At 33.7% G+C, this 18,559-nt stretch overlaps 1 protein-coding gene across 1 annotated transcript in view; it reads right to left on the bottom strand.

Annotated features, from left to right (window-relative positions):
• Window positions 1–17,675, bottom strand: part of LOC111423049 (motor neuron and pancreas homeobox 1-like) — a 40,641-nt gene extending 22,966 nt beyond the window's left edge. Inside the window, exon 1 of the mRNA XM_023056303.2 lies at window positions 15,842–17,675. Coding sequence (XP_022912071.1) covers window positions 15,842–16,310 — 469 coding nt within the window. The 5' untranslated portion in view covers window positions 16,311–17,675. The remainder of the gene's footprint in view (window positions 1–15,841) is intronic.
• Between the last annotated feature and the right edge of the window lie 884 nt (window positions 17,676–18,559).

Here is an 18,559-nt window from a genome sequence, read left to right as displayed (position 1 = left end):
TTTTATGGTTTAAATTTTTTATAATGAAGAGTCGGAATGAATTTTGACGATTTAAAAAATCAGTTCAAATGCAAATAACTTTATTAATTAATAAGTCTCATTCGACCATTGGATAAGTGTGCAAATAAGAGTAGTACATCACCTCTTCTAGTGTCACCATAAACTTTTTAAGTGTGACTGAGGAAGAGATTAATGAAGCAGATTTCTTGTATCAACTGTAAAGACTATTAATGTTAAGAGAAAAGTTGAAGAATAATTAGAAAATGTCAATTTTTTAGCACATTTATGGTTATGCTAATTTTGCTCAAGATACGAAATATTGTAGCACATTGTTCTTACTGGCTGTTCATTTTTAGTTTTTAGGAAATAAATCTAGGAACAGTTATTATATTGACATTTAGCAAGACTTGAAAATGATTTATTTTTCTTTCATATACATTTTAATATCTCCTGGACCATTCAACCGATTTGAATATTTGCGGTGTTGTTTGGAAGAGGATTTTATGCTCTTTTTAAAGATATTTTGAGTAAGACCGTTTGCTTCAAAGCAAAGAAGCTAGAGGGCGTTATCTGCAGCGATTACATATTTTTGTGATTTTTGAAGAAAAGTTAAATGGAACGATACTATTTACTTCACAGACTCTTAGTCACCTTCAAATTTCCTAAATGTTAGTGAAAACCGCACCTCGATATCGCCACCCGTTCTCAAATTATAGAAGAAAATGTTAAAAACTCGAGTGCCATCAATCGGATCAAGTTACCTCATCGAGAAAAACAAATCACATAATCATGGTAACTGTAAACATGTCATTTACCAACGCAGAAGCGTATGATGATTTATTTTCAATGTTTCGAATACGATGCAACTGCATGGCAAAAATGTGCAATGCAATTACGACAAAGAAAGACATTTTTCTCTAGAAGTGTTTTTAATATTGACTTAGCGATTACGGAAAACTGGCAATTCGTAAATCACATTGGTGCGCAATTGGATCCCACATAATCTGGGAACTCCGAAAACAATTGTCCACAAGATTCCTCAAGAGAATAATATCTCCACCACGTTGTCTTACATCAGGCCTTAACAGATACCGATTATGATAACGGACTGAACTATTATCATTGACTTTTAAATATGATTTGGGCAAATCCCAAATGCCTTTTATCAAATCCCTTTTATCACAAATGCTATGGATGCATGAAGCATCTGTCCACAAGCTGCTGTAAACTTGCATAATATGCATTCTTGGTTCGAGCAAAACCCACATTGCTTTCACCCCTTTATCTATTGCGTAGACTAAACGACGTGACTTTTCAAGAAAAACCAATAACCAGGGAAAATATGACAAAACACTAAATACCAGTAGAAACATGTCCAGCAGACTTAAGCAGCGTTTTTTTTACTAGATTTAAACTAGATTAAATAAATGTATCGATGTTTATGGATGGATATGAGAAATATCGCAAAACAAAAGCGATGCGGTATTATCCAAGCTACTAAATGATGTTGTCAAAGTTATAGCTCATCGTCTAACTTTCTGAGATAGCGGGTATTTTATGTTTCTTTATGGCAGTTACGCCTCCTAGCGGTCGAATTACGAACTTCAAAATAATTTCCAGCTATTTCTCTTGCCCACTTCGCATATAAGGATTTATTTCTCAAACCTCTAGGCCTTACCGTTGTCGAGATACACCCGCTCCGTACGCTTAACGGGACACCCTGTATTTCAAAATCATCTATCCGTTAAATAGTAAACTGTATTACCGACTTCTTTTCTATATAATAACCGTACCCCAATAATAAGTTAAATCAATTTTCTATTTATATTGCTAATCAAAGGAGTAAACGATGTTTACGATTGATTGAAAATTTTTATAAATTTGTCATTAACCGAAAAACACTTTTAATTGAATCCATCGATCACTTTCACCAACTTAATCACATCAAATGCAATATACTCATATCTAGAGCAAGATGAAGAGAGATCAAAAAATTGATAGAAAAGGTAATAAACAAACAATATCGTAGTGATTTCAAAACAGATAAGAATAGATTTAAAATTGTTTTAAAGTAATTTTTTTGGTTAAAAAAAAGGATACCGACGTTAACCTAGAATATACGTCCTCTTTAACTATTAGCGGGGTTAATCGCCAAATTAGTCTCGAATAGGTGGCAGCACATTAGCAAAGTTGATGACGGCAATTAAAGTAATTTATCGCGGTTCGTCGGTTCATGTACCACTTCGGTCGGTGGGTGGGCGCAGCAATCTAAAAGCCCCGAACCAAGCTAGTGTAGGGTGAAAGGGGGTTGGCAACCCCTCGCGGTTAAACGGGGATTTTGTGCCCGCTTAATTTATACGCCGCGCGTTATCGCGGGGTTCGATTTCGGACCGACAAAAAAGCCGAGCGTTAATTTCGGCCGCTTTTTGCGGCACTTTTTTCCGTTTCGCCTCGTCCCGCTTTTCGACCGTGGGGCTTTTCGACGCGGATACGTTAAAAAGCGAATTTTCATTCAGTGCGGGTATTTGCCCTTCCATTTGCATTACAATGTGTCACATAGTTTTAAAGCTCTCGCGTCGCGTCCCGCTTTTAATCCGCAGCTAATTTCGGCACCGATACTGTAATCGTTTTATTGGGTAATTTGATTTTTTTTTGGGGTAATGCATCAATCACCCTACGAGGCCGAAACCTGCACTGCGAACGCTTGTTACTAGATTTCGATGTGCAGTTCGTTGAAAAATTTGTTGCCAGTTTGTACATGTGTCAATTCAAACTCTTTTACGTCACTGAATCAAACTTCAAAATGTACTGGATATATTGCGTTCTGTTTCAATTAAATTAGAAATAATATTACAAACTCAATTCTGATTGAATATATATTACAGTAAAATCTCTGTCAGAAGTCCGTTTGAATGCATAATTTTAATGCACACAAATTCGAACAGATGTATTCAATATTAGTTAGTCCTACTTTTAGTTCAACGAAAAATGTACAACAATCTAGTACTCAACAACTAAAACTAGAACTAACACTAGACCTAGAACTAGAAATATTTGGGTTTAGCCGTGCGTCTAAAGACGGCACAAGACCTAGATCTAGAATCATTCGGGTTTAGCCGTCTTGAGAGACGTGTGGCTCAATCCGAATGATTCTAGTTCTCGCTCTAGTGTTAGTTCTAGTTTTGCACTAGCACTATCACTAGAACTAACACAAGACCTAGAACTAGAATCATTCGGGTTTAGCCGTCTTGAGAGACGTAGGGCTAAATCCGAATGTTTCTAGTTCTACGTCTACTATTAGTTCTGGTTTTACACTGGCACTATCACTAGAACTAACACAAGACCTAGAACTAGAATCATTCGGGTTTAACCCGACATAGTGATGTAAAAAAAGTAACTATTCGTTACACGAGTACTCGTTACTCTGCGAGATCCGAAGTAACTGGTACCGATGTGATACGGATCTAACAGTTACTTTTACAAACAGATATTGAAGAGAATGAAGCCCTTCTGAAATCGACACTTTTGGATCCTCGATTAAAGCAAAAGGCAATTAGAAGACAAGAGACTTTCTTAAAAATATATGATTTTATTCCGGAGGAGATAATAGATCTAATTAATTTAGATCAGCAAGGACATGTCGTTGTTTCCCCCGAAAGACGTGAAACATGTTGATGAACAGTGTGAAAATGCTGCACCGATGAATCCAATCAGCATGGCTAGCATCGAGCTTAAAAGTTATTTGGAAGAAGCACATCTGAACAGAAAACAAAATCCATTACAATGGTGGAAAGATAGAGAAATACTTTATCTTAGATTAAGTAAACTTGCTAAAAAATACCTGAGTGCCATGGCAACATCTGTACCATCTGAAAGGCTTTTTTCCAAAGTTGGCCAAGTATTGTCGGGTAGGCGAAATCGATATAAAAGTCGAAATGTGCAAAAAATTTTATTTTTACATTGCAATAATAAACTGTAATATCTTTTATTGTTATTTTAATATTTTTATTTTATTTTATTATTGCTTGTTTTATAGAAGAAGTTTTGTTTTCCATTGTTAATGTGTTACTACTTTCAAATATTTTTGTTATATAATAAGAGAAACGTAAGTTATTAATAATTAAAGAATAATAATTAAGAAAAATTCTTCGTTATAATATGCAGTGAAAAAGTAAATCCCATGCAAATGCAAACGATTACTTTTGTAACGAGTAACGAGTACAAAGTAACGAATATTTTTCTGAAAGTAACGGATAGTTACAAATACTAAAAAGTAACTAAACTTTACATCACTAGCCCGACATCTCTCAAGGCGGCTATCTCTTCGACCACATATATCCTCTTTCTATGTTATGCAGTGCGTGTATGGTAAATTCAATCCATTACAGATTAAGTTAGATAGCTTTACATCATGGTGAATGTTCTTACTTTTTGTGAGTAATCTTAGGAAGTCAATGCTTTTTACTGTAACCTAAGTTGTAGACTCCAGACTTTCATAGGAAGTATCTGTATCAATAAGTACAAGTACTAAAACGTTGCTTAGGTTGAGATTCTGAACAAAGTTGTGGTCCTAGTGATTACCTAGTGGTCCTAGTGATACTTTCTAGTTCTAGGTCTAGTATTTGTTCTAGTTTTATACTAGCACTATCATTAGAACTAACACAAGACCTAGAACTAGAATCATTCGGGTTTAGCAGTCTTGAGAGACGTGCAGCTAAATCCGAATGTTTCTAGTTCTCGTTCTAGTGTTAGTTCTAGTTTTGCACTAGCACTATCACTAGAACTAGCAGACGACCTAGAACCAGAAACATTCGGATTTAGTCATACGTCTCTTAAGATGGCTAAACCAGAATGTTTCTAGTTCTAGTGTTAATTCTACTTTTAGTTCAATAAAAACATACAACAATCTAGTATTGATTTGTACATCGTATACACAACATGGGGACTACCCCTAGTTTACCTATGAACATGAAAAAGAGCAACTTGGGGAATGACCCGAGTTGGATTCTATCTATAAACGCTAACATTTATATTTAACCCGTTTATGCCCACAGTTACAATAACGGAACACCCCGTATTTCTCCCCTTCACGTTTTGTTGTTAGCCACAACGTAATTTTGCAGGCAACAACACGTTTCCAGTAAATATGTTGATTAGTGAGAGTGATTGTTCGACAAATTATTGTGCCTTTAACGTGTAGAAAAAGTTGGAAATTTCTTTCGTAAAATATGGTTAGTAAAAGATAAGTGACATTTTCTATTTTTAAGCTAATATTATCTATTATTTTGCGTTGTATTTATTGCCCTAATAATTTTCAATACATTTCCATATATCATCTATAATAATGAATACGATAAGTACAAAAAAAACACATTTTCCCAAAAGTTCCAATATTGGAACTATGGGCTAAACAGGTCCATAAAGATTTTGAATATTTTCAGACCCCTCACAACTGCAAAACTCATTCAAGCAGTAGAAGGCGAGGATTTTTGGGCCGCTGATGTTTTTATCACTCCTCCAGATGATAGTGCTGAAAGTACAGAAGATAGCGACAATGAAGACTTCTGCAACGACATCAATAACTGGATGGTCGACAATCGATTTTCACAATTGGTGATAGCGACATTGACGAATAGTCAAATAGTGACAACAAACCTTTGTCAGAAATACAAAAGAAGTTACTTATAAAAAGAAACTGGCAAAAATCCGATCTTATTTCCGGGTTTCCGAACTTTGAGGAACTGATGCAATCAGCACCCATTCCTTCTGATCCAGTGGAATGCTTTGAGCTTTTTCTAGATGATAGTATTATATCATTTTTGGCAGTAATAACGACGTTATATGCACTGAATAGGGTGAACTTAATTTCCGATTTTCCAATGGAGAAATAAAGTGTTTTTGGCCATACTACTATTATTTGTTTATTGTGTTGTTCCTAGATGTAGAATGTGGTGGGAGCTAGGAACCGAATCTTGCAATATGGCACTAGTGAATATTTGAGACGAAATAGATTCGAAATAATAAAAAGATATCTTCACTGTGCAGATAATAATAACCTTCCTTCGGGCGACAAATTTGCAAAACTACGAGAATTGATGCAAATGCTTAATTCAAATTTCCAAGAAACTCCAAGAAAAGTTGTGTGTTGATGAAAATATTTTTATTTATTTACCAATTAATGCCACAAATAAGAATACAAAATTACATAAGGTACACAAGAAGAAAAAACAATGAGAAAAAAAATAATAAGAACAAATTATATATACATAAAATCCCATTGTCGATTGTTAGTCGAACAATGGATAATCTTAAACTTAAACAGTATAAGCAGTATGAGCAGTATCAGCAAATGGATCATTTTATCGCACAAGCGATCTCTGCCAAATGACCCAACAGAACAAACAAAAATAATATTTACTGAATATGGCAAGTAGTGATAATTAGATATTATTAACATTTATCACCAAATAAGATTAAGCAAGAAAAAGAGAAAAACAAAGAAAAGACACGAAAAGAGAGAGAGAGAGAGTGAGAGCAGCTAAAAGAGTCCAACAGAATCCAACAAGTGAGAGCAGTTGAAGAGAGGAAAAAAGAGAAAGACAAAGAACAAAGAATCAGGAAACAGCCAGTTGAAGGGCAAACAAGTGGCTCTTTAAAACATGTCTAAAATTAGTAATTCTAGAAATATTACGAATTTCAGAAGGCAGTCCATTCCACAGCGCAATCGACTGTACTGTAAATGATCTATGATAAATTTCAGTGCTATGAACGAGAAATGTAAGAATAGTATCAGAACGTGAACGAGTAGCAAGCTCATGAGTTGATAATTGCTGGAACCTGTCTGATAAGTACTTTAGGGTGCAGTTATGAAGGATTTTAAATAAAATGGCTAATAAACGAAAGGATCTACGTCCCTCACAGGTTAACATCTGAATGTACATGGCGTTACATGCTCAAATCTATTTAGGTCATATATGAACCGGATGCAATTATTTTGTAGCCGCTGCAATTTACTCAGAAGAGTCACTGAGAGGTCGGGATAAACCGCGTCCGCATAGTCGAAGTGAGGAAATATAAGTGAGTAGCAAAGATTACGACTAACCACAGGAGGAAGAGAGCAGCGAAGTATTTTTAAAGAGTGGAAGCAAGCTTAAACTTTTCTGCAAACATGTTGAATTTGCGGTTTCCAAGACAGTGCAGAATCCATAAGGACTGCAAATTTTTAACTGTGTCAGAAAATCGTATGACATTTCCATCCAGCATCAGATCATTGCAGGGAGATGGATTAATCTTACCAAGTAATTGACGAGTTCCAAACACAATAGCTTGCGTTTTAACTGAGGTCAACTTAAGTCCGTATTTCCGAGACCAGTTCAAGACCGTAGATAGCTTCCGGAAATTCAGCAACAGTTGTAGTAGTATATATCTGGAGGTCGTCAGCATACAAATGATAATTACACGAGATATAATTAGTAACACTATTAACGAACAAAGAAAAAAGTAACGGACCCAATACACCGCCCTGAGGAACACTACATTTGATTGCACAAGCAGAAGAAATATGGTTCCATACTTTGGTAAGCACGAGGAAAAACAATTTTTAATAGGAAAGCCGATACGATACAGTTACAAGATTTGGTGACTCTGCGAACCTTTTGGGTATTTGATGCAATTTAAACCATACCAAGGAAAAAACTCGACGAAAGAGAATGCAGTTTAAATATCAGCACTTCAGCGGATAAAGAAGAAAATGCGATAACCACAAAAAAATAATAAAAGTGATGATAAAAGTCCTACCAAAACAAACTAGTAACTATAGAAAAAAGATATGGATGTACGGGAACTATCAAATAAAATAGAATTAAAAAGTGTCCCATAATGCCTTCAAAAGTGATAGAAAAGAAGAACAGAGGTGTTTATGATTATTGTACAGATGTTGCCAATAAACTAACCATTACAAGCTGGCATGATAATAGAATAGTTCTGATGATCAGTACTTATGATTCTACATACATTTCCATATATCATCTATAATAATGAATACGATAAGTACAAAAAAAAACACATTTTCCCAAAAGTTCCAATATTGGAACTATGGGCTAAACAGGTCCATAAAGATTTTGAATATTTTCAGACCCCTCACAACTGCAAAACTCATTCAAGTAGTAGAAGGCGAGAATTTTTGGGCCGCTGATGTTTTTATCACTCCTCCACATGATAGTGCTGAAAGTACAGAAGATAGCAACAATGAAGACTTCTGCAACGACAGAAGTTGCCGTACAGGTGTTGCCAGTAAACTAACCATTCAAGCCGGCATGATAATAGAATAGTTCTGATGATCAGTACTTATGATTCTACACTTCCAGAATGTAGAGTGGAAAGGTGGATATCAAAACAGAAAAAAAGGTTGCCAATAGTAGCTCATGTAGTAGCTCAATACAATAAATTTATGGGCGGTGTAGACAGGATGGATGAGAACATACACAACTACAGGAGCAATTTTTGCGCTTTATGTCGATATTTCAGTGCACAACGGATGGCAACTATATAAAAAAGAACTAGGGTAAAAAATGTATTATTTACATTTTTGAAGAATAGTTGTGTAAACGTATTTACAAAAATGTGGTATTCCCCCGACAGGACGAAGACCTTGATCTTCCCATAAATTGGCTTCAAGAGTGCTGAGATAGTCTTGTCAAAAATGTAAAGTCTATCTGCATGAATTCTGTTTTGTTCACTTCCACATAAGATCATGGACAATAAATAATTCCAATACATTTATTGTTAAAGTTCATTAATGGAACATTAAAAAAAACTACGAAAAAATAGTATTTTCTTAAAAATAATGCTTGAAGTAAGTTACAAATGATAAAATCTGCACCAAGATGACACTGGAAATACAAATATCTAAAAAAAATTAATTCAGGCATAAACGGGTTAAATATACTGATGTATTAAATAATGTCCGTAATATCGAGGTTTTAGTATATTACCATGTGTCACAGTATACATAGAATTTAGTAACAATACCCTCAAATAATCCAGTCGATAACCCCGTAAACTAGGTAGGTGGATCTATGGTATCCATTTAATGGTACAAATTTGCCGAAATGAATTGCTAACACGCGGATGTCTGCAACCATCTGTCGACAATTTGAGCTTGAAAATCTTGCTTAATAGCTATAGGGGAGGACGAGTTTTATCGGTCATAAGGGATTATTCTAATCTATGCCCCAATCGAAAGGATTTGGACATCGTCTCCAGATTAACGGATTTTTTTGAGATAGTGATATCTGAACGATACCGGCCGATATTACCTAATTGAAACGGATCAATCAAAATTAATAAAACTATAACAATTTGTTAAACTTTATCGAATTGATACGGTAAATAATTTCGAGGTAATCCGTGCCAATTTTATTTGCGCGTGCAGCCGTTATCGGTTCATATTAACAGGGGTGTATTGGCGGAAATTGTTTCAGTCCAATTTTCCACTCTTTTCGTTTATCTGTTGTATCCATAAACCGTTTCCGTCTCACTCTTAATTAACTCAATTCGATATTACAAAAAAAAATAGGGTTATGTACGTTATTCAATTAGTTAGATAAGAGTGTGGCGTTTCGTTTACGTTCGCATATTTGTACTTCATTCGCAAATGGTGGATGAAACTGTTCTAAATTGGTTATTATCTGGTGACCAAGGCATATGGTTTCATGGTTATGATGAGAATTGCTTGTTTCGTGTTTACATTGGATTTTGTTTCACATAATTAGTTTCTTTATTTGTCTTATTTTATCGCTAAAACATCGAAAATTCTTTAAAAAAAATCTTCACGTATTTGATAAACTAATTCGGTTACCGCAAAACCCTTTCCTAAAGAGACACCATCGGAAACCAACCCCACACAATAAAAAAAAGCCATAGCGAACAAAACATTGACAACACATTGTGAACAGATCCGTAGAAAGGGATCTCCAAAATCAAATTAGCTAATTGCAAAGGGACCAAACAAGCAAGAGATGAAGACTGAGACGAAGGAGAGAATGTTGAAGAACTCCTATGGGTCGTAGAGTGAAGTGAAGTGAGAAAGAGAGAGAACGTATGACGCGAGAGAGGCGCTTCCGGTTAGTTTAGCACAGTAACAGAGACGGCAGGACGTAATGTAGTGCTGATCATGTTAGAATGTGTTTACATCGCCAATTTACAATCGTAGTCCTCGCCTGCTCGATCATGGCGCTCGTCAGGACCTGCTCTCTCCTGTTTGTCTTACTTATAAGAAGACGCCGCCGACGCCGTTCGGCGTTTCCTGCTGGTACTCGAGGGTTTCTCCCGTTGGACCCAACCCAACTCCCACCTGAATCTATCTTGAATTTTCTCTGCTCTATGATGAACAACTCAAATATCTAATCCAAATTCATTTTACAACTTTACATTTTCAAATATTTTTATCAACATAGACGAGTTTTTAAAATAATTAATATGCCATACTATTCACAGGGAAATTCAAAGAGAATTGGTACCGTATGCTAACTAACTGTCTTACTGCACACAGAGAAACTAAACAACATTAAGTTGTTTACCATTAAAACTAAGACTTATTGTACTCTTCATAAAAAATGTCAAATCTAAAGACATCTCAAATTTTCTTACATTGACAGGCTTTGTTTTTGGAGATTTTAATACGATATCGGCGAAATCACATATTGACATAACTATGTGCAACGATATAATCTGTTCTTGTGTAATCGTAGGAAAGTGGATAACAATCTGGAAAAAAGATGGAAAATTTTGATGTTTTGCCAAACGCTTACGATAATAATTTTATCAGAAACGTGCTACATTGGAGGAATACGAACGTGTAGGGGAAAATCGTGCAGAAGATAACCAACGTTGCGTCAAATGAATTGTTATGGAATATTCATTATGATATAATTATGAATGGATTTTCAGAAAATCTGGAATATAATGGAAAAGTGTCTAGATATCAATTTGAATTTTAAGATAGAAGTTTATCGTTGATGCCAATAATGCAGATTTAAGTGTATCCTGATATGCTCCAGAAATTATGACTAAGAAGGATTCATGAAGTAATAAGCTCTTCTTTATGGTTAAGCTTTTGTTATGATATAGAACTGCGTTGACCATAATGGACGAACTGTTGGAGGTGATGGATGAAATGAATTACGTATGGTGAATTATTTGGTTCATGGATAAACCCAGTAATTAGAAAGGAATGATAAAAAACAGGAACAAAAACAAGAATATTGTAAGATGGTAGTAAAGATGGTAGTTAAGAAAGCAGCACAAAATCAAAAATATATATAGTGTACACCAAACTATCTAAATACCCACACTCACTTTTAGACTGGAAACGTTGGCACAAATCTCCAGACACAAATCAAAACTAGAATCAGCAGAGATGAAGTATCATTGAATAATAGCAGAAGAGACAGAGTGTGAAATAAGAGAATCAGAGAAGAACTAAGCTAAAAGCTCTAGTAGAGGAGATAGAAGAGAAATAGCTGAAATGGTTTCCTGTTTCGATTGGTTAAGAAAAGAATATCACAGAAAATTTTTAATATGGAATCTGAAGAAAGAGGAAGATGGGATAGACCAAGTATTTACTAAGGAGAAGTAATAGTAGCGAAGTGCAAGGAATAGCTAGAGATATGTGAATTCCTTTATTTCTGGCATTTGTCTTCCTTCTTAGATATTTTTTCTTATTCCTGTGGATCTCCAATATACGCCTTTCATAATCCCAGAAAAATGCTGCTAAAATTCGTGATAACAGAAATTAGAGGTATAGTTGAAGTTCATAACTATATCCGCTCTATGCGAATGACCTCATCTCGTTACACTTCATTGTTATAATAAAAGTGTACACAACAGTTCCTAAAAGTTTATTTGCAGAAAGTTGACTTTAGATACATTATCTAAAAGTGGGTAGATGTAGGATCCATTTTGAAGTGGATTTTTATGTCAGCATAGTTCAATTTAGATGCAAATTTGCGATCACTAACTGATTTGAGTTTAATTAATGTGATGATGTCATGTAAATACATCAGTTAAGTTGAGTTGGGTTTCATCAACTCTGAAACTCTCTGGAATGTATTTTACGACTGAGGATAAGATTGGAAGGAAATGACACAGCGGGCTACGCAGACGAACAGAATAAAAGGCAAGCTTGGGTAGTGTGTACAAAGAATATCTGAAATCGTAAAGGAATTGCTCTACAACTAGTTGAAGACAAAACGAAAGTGGTTATTTCAGAGGGCAGGAGAAGATTGAATAGAATAGAGATAAGAGTTGGGCGATAAACAATCTTGCTGGACAAAGAGCTGCGTATGATGGAGTATATAAAAATGTGACCGAAAAAGCAGCCAAAATTCTTAAAATAATCTAACAGCTCTTATGCCCAAAAAAGGGAAAGCGCGCGTTGGAATCTTTTGATAACTCAAGTTAGCCGAAAAAAGTTAAGTAGAACCCTACTAAGAGGTAAGGATTCGGACAAAAGCCGACAGCTAATAAAGGGCAAATGCGGTGGTTTGGCAAAAATCTTTATTAAGAACTGTTATAGTAGCAGAAAGGATCACACAATTCTAACACACGATGAAATATTCCCCACGTATCTGACAAAGATACGGAAACTGGAATCAGATCTCTGTTGGTTTGCATGCCGGAAAGTCGATGTCTTTACATGTGCCCTTTTCAATGAAGAGAAATAGAAATAGAAATGAAACATGAGTTTGAAGAAACAACGTTGCCTAACTCATATTGAAAACTGGAAGAAGAGAATTTGTGATGAACTTCCGCAGAAGAGAGAAAAATTAAAAGGGTGAAAGCATAACAATTTAACAAATTTACGCCACTGACCGTCTATAATAATGCACGGATTCTGTGTCTAAAGAGAAAGGAAATGAGGGAGTTTTGTGCATAAAGTGTTTTTTGAGTTTACTGTTGGGTTGGATAGAGTTGGGATGGGTTGGGTTGGGTAGACTTAGAATGGGTTGGGTTGACTTAAATTGGGTTGGTGTGGATTAAGATAAGTAGGGTTCGATTGAGAATTTGTCAAAGCTTAGACAGTTAGTGTCTATGTAATATTGGACTTTAACTTAACAGTAAAAATTAACAAGTTGAGGCCGCTTGCAGCCGAGGCGCTACAATTGATACCAAATTCTTATAATATTCGACAACGTACTATTACGCCTCGGCCGCAGGACAGCTCCAGTAATATGTAGTCCACTAGTGTAACGATATTTACTTAATTGTAGACTGAAAAATGCGTGATTTGGTTTTATTAAGCCGAGTGTCGTTTGCGCATTTCATAGCTTGCATCTTGAACACATCATCGGAAATACGTGGTTGACATACAAAAACATTGTTAGCAATTAAGTTGTCCAACACCTAATGGAGAGTTTTAATATGCTTGGTTGTAGAATTGCAAACCAAGAAGCATTTGTTGTCTCATTAATGAGCAGGGTGAATGATTCCATTATTACTTTTGCTACTCAGTGAATAACACTAATATTAATCCTAATATAAGATGCTATGTAGTAGTGGTGGAATGGATATCCGGCAACTATCTGGTATCCGTCCGGATTTAAAAAAATGGCCGGATAGTTACCAAATATCCGGCTTTGTCCGGATATTAAAAACCTATTACATAGTACTCCACCATTGATAGGAATTAGTATATCTTTTAGGTGTTGGACACTGCAGATAATAATCAAGTTCAACCCCAATAGGACTTTTTTCATTGAATACAACTTTATTTATATCAGGTTTATCATTAGCAACCTCACATTTTGCTATTTTCGCCGATTAAATTTTAAAAATTCGTATCAAATCCAGTTCTTAAAATATGAGTATGAAAATTTCCCAAAGTGTTAATAAAAGTGTCTTCTTTCCAATAAAAGAACCCGTTTTGAAAAATAGCTTTTAGTTTTTGAGAAAACAATATTTGAAATTTTGATAAAATTTTCGATGTTGCAATTTTCATCGACAATTTTCAAAATTCGCTATAAAATTAATTTCTTGATGGATCCTTGTGAAAATATCACCATTTATTAATTAAAGTATCCTCTTTTTGATGAACCAACCCGTTTTGAAAAATAACTTTTTGTTTTTGAGAAAACAATATTTGAAGTTTTGATAAAATTTTCTATGCGGCAATTTTCATCGATAATTTTCAAAATTCACTATAAAATTAATTTCTTGATGGATCCTTGTGAAAATATCACCATTTATTAATTAAAGTATCCTCTTTTTGATGAACCAACCAATTTTGAAAAATAACTTTTTGTTTTTGAGAAAACAATATTTGAAGTTTTGATAAAATTTTCTATGCGGCAATTTTCATCGATAATTTTCAAAATTCGCTATAAAATTAAATTCTTGAAGGATCCTTGTGGAAATATCACCAATTATTAATTAAAGTATCCTCTTTTTAATTCAATAAGCCGTTTTGGAAAATCGCTTTTAGTTTTTGAGAAATAAATTTTTGAAATAATCGACAATTTTTGATACTTTTCGACTTGAGGATACTTGTGGAAAGTATTCTCTTTTTAGAGTTGCTTCGTGAGTTAAATCAGCATCAAAAAAGTTCATTTTGTATCTTGGATCAAAATAAGTTTATCTTATCAGCTTCCTTATTAATTTCATTTTTATTCAAATATCGCAATAATGTGGCAATGTAGGGTATCACTTCAGAAATGCACCAGAAGTTATAACCATAATAGAAGGATAGATATGCCGGGTTACCGGATATCTGGCCGAAGTGGATGCTGAATATCCGGTATCCGGCTTTTCGCAAAATTACTATCCGTTCCATCACTACTATGTAGGAACTACACATTCAATGTAATTTTCAAAAAAATAATAAGCTGGAATTGAAGTTGATTGTCAACTAAAGAATGTCGAAACTCAATGGGCTTGTCTCCAACAAAATCATGTTCATCCCACATTTGCATAACCTATGCATTACAAGAATAATAATATTACGAGGAACTCCTCATGGCGAATGGATAGATTTGTACTTTCATGAATTATTAAAACAATTGATTAATTAATTGATATGTTAAAACAATATAAAATCTATTGCGTCATTGCAAAGGAAATTATCATCAGCGATAATGTCAAAACTAAGACTATTACACAACTATTAATGTTGATCATTATCGCGATGTGATAACTTTTATGGAAGTAATAGGATCACATCTTCACCAAATAAGGATAAAGTTTCATAATATATGGTCAAATACTTAGCTCTAACTGAAACTATTGTTAAGTTATTTGCATCAAAATCTGAAGCACAATTATTATTTTTAGAACAAGATCCCAATTCAAAAACAGATGACGAAACGAAGAAACTAAATAATTTGATATAAAAAAGATTTCTATTTAAATTTTAACAAAAATTTATCTGCATATCAAATATATGAAGTATGTTGATTTTCTTTAAAAATATTTTAAGATTACATTTTATATTTATTATCTATTATGAAATAATCAAATCAATATTAACATAACTTACCTACTTAAAATAAATTTAACATACCCTCTTCGAAGCATAAATCAACAACATCAAAGATAAGTTTAAAAGTAACACTTCTATTCTGGAAAAATTCTTTGAAAAATCAACATTTATAGATATTTTGAAACAGGACGCGCGTATAAATATAATGTAACCCATTGAACCTAGGCACTAGTCACATTATGTATATAAGATTATCGAGTTTGTATTTACAATCTTTATGCGCGTATTTAACCGCTAATCTGAATGCAGAATTTATCGCGAATAAATAAATAAATAAACATTTTTTTTTTATTAAAAATAACTTACCTGTTAAATCTGGTAATCTTGGGTAAAACATCCCGGTCGTTCTCGCTAACCATTCAAGTTGCATTTGTTGAAGTTGATTATGATTGTGATGACCAACCGGTAATTGGACTTTTTGTACCATACTTCCGTCGATACTATGAAACGCAGATCCTTGACTTTGTGGGTATCCATAAAACGCTCCACTATTCGGATAGATTTGATTGAGAAGACCGGGTCTTGGGACAAACGGATTCGGCGGAATTTCTTCGCTACCTGGCGAAATCGGCGGACTGGTACTTCTGGTAGACGTCGGCGAAATACTCCGAGACGTATCCGGAGATGTTGGACGGTCTTCTCTCGATAATAAAGCATCTATACAAAAGGACCCTTTATTTTGATCTTGAATCTTAGTATCCATATTGAGCGGTTTCGGCTGATACTCGTGATTTAAAACCATGTGGTGAGATGTTTCTTCCAAATAATGTGTCATCACAACATCAAACAAACACTTTATGTGTATATATATATATATGTTTTTATATATATATATTTGTAAATTTTAAATTTTGCGCGCTTATAATAACTATTATTTTTTTTTTGAATGTAAAGTCTTTATAGTAATTGAACTAATTGATATATAAACGAAATATTATTAAGAGAATCTGTATGACCAGTTGTTACGTTTACTGTAGGTGTTGATAGACTAAACGATTTGAAAAGTATTATCCTAATAATATCTGAACATTACAGCAACATTAGACGTGTGTATTACAGTGGAATCGACGCGCGCACGATTCCCAATCAGGATTGGCTGAAAACTTTATACGCCACACCTACAACCCCAGGAGTTGCTACGCGACGAATCGCAATCGAAAGTCAACCGAAAGCTATCAGAGCTTTAAGCTCAATTTTCAACCTTTCACTATCAAGGCTTCCTCCCGTAGAAAGGCTGTAATGATATATTTCTCGGATTTAATTATTTTTGCGGGGCTCTTAAACTTGTTTAGATTCGCAGTAATCGGAGTTGGCAAGCGGTATTTTCAGCGCTTTAACGACATTCGACTGTTTTCGAGTACGAAATTTCCTCTTCCGGTAGTAGGGGAAAATTCCACTACATATAGCTATTGTCTTTTATGGATGTGGGTTTCTTCAGAAACTTTCTTAACGATTATTGTTGTTCTAAAATGTATATATACAAGATTTATTTTTTTTTTATTTTCAACGAGTTACAAGAAATACGAACGGGGAAAAGTTTTGTTCTTATTTTTTTATTTGTGGTTCGTGCCTATTTCATCTTCCGATTCAGTTGGATAAAGAATTCTTTAAACGCCACTTAGGCACGAATTCAAAACATTTAAGAAGATGAGAAGTGTTCCTTGAATAAATATGATTTTTAATTAGTTGATTTATTTATTTTTAATTTAAATTTTTACGTATTGTGTCTATATTAAAATTAAAAAAAGTATCGATATACCTTAAAATGTCTTAAATTAATTGAAATGGCCTACACACAATTTTAGAAATAACTTTTCTTTTCTTTTTGCAAATATAAACTCATGTTGAGATAAAAACAAATGCGCTGAAAAAAATTAAGAACAAATCCGGTGAAATCCAAACGGAAACGCAGTTATCTTTTCTTTAGTACCTACTAATGGTGGAACGGATATCCGGTAACATTCTCAGGAATTAGTATCTCTTTTAGGTGTTGGACGCTACCGATAATAATCAAGTTCAACCCCAATAAGACTTCTTTCATTTAATACAACTTTATTTATTAAGTTTGATTAAGTTTTAAAAATTCGTATAAAATCCACTTCTTGGAATATGAGTATAAAAGTTTCCCAAAGTGTTAATAAAAGTGTCTTCTTTAAAATGAACCAACCCGTTTTGAATACTAACTTTTAGTTTTTGAGAAAACAATATTTGTAATTTTGATAAAATTTTCGATGTTGCAATTTTTATCAATAATATTCAAAATTCCCTATAAAATTAATTTCTTGAAGTATCCTTGTGGAAATATCACCAATTATTAATTAAAGTATCCTCTTTTTAATGCAACAAGCCGTTTTGAAAAATCGCTTTTAGTTCTTGAGAAATTAATTTTTGAAATAATCGACAATTTTTTCAATTTTGCAATTTCCGCCGATTAAGTTTTAAAAATTCGTATAAAATCCATTTCTTGGAATATGAATATGAAAATTTCCCAAAGTGTTAATAAGAGTGTCCTCTTTCCAATGAACAAACCTATTATGAAAAATAACTTTTAGTTTTTGAGAAAACAATATTTGTAGTTTTGATAAAATTTTCGATGTTGCAATTTTTATTGATAATATTCAAAATTCCCTATAAAATTAATTTCTTGAGGGATCCTTGTGAAAATATCACCATTTATTAATTAAAGTATCCTGTTTTTGATGAACAAACCCGTTTTGAAAAATAACTTTTAGTTTTTGAGAAAACAATATTTGAAGTTTTGATAAAATTTTCGATGTTGCAATTTTCATCGATAATTTTCAAAATTCGCTATAAAATTAACTTCTTGAAGGATCCTTATGGAAATATCACCAATTATTAATTAAAGTATCCTCTTTTTAATGTAAAAACCCGTTTTGAAAAATCACGTTCAGTTCTTGAGAAATAAATTCTTGAAATGATCAACAATTTTCTCAAATTTTACAATTTTCGCCGATTAAGTTTTAATAATTCGTATAAAATCCAGTTCTTGGAATATGAGTATGA

The sequence above is a fragment of the Onthophagus taurus genome, chromosome 7, assembly GCF_036711975.1.
Source record: "Onthophagus taurus isolate NC chromosome 7, IU_Otau_3.0, whole genome shotgun sequence".
Taxonomy (NCBI): Eukaryota; Metazoa; Arthropoda; class Insecta; order Coleoptera; family Scarabaeidae; genus Onthophagus; species Onthophagus taurus.
The sequence above is the reverse complement of the archived record's forward strand: the minus strand, read 5'-3'. Positions and strand labels throughout refer to the sequence as shown.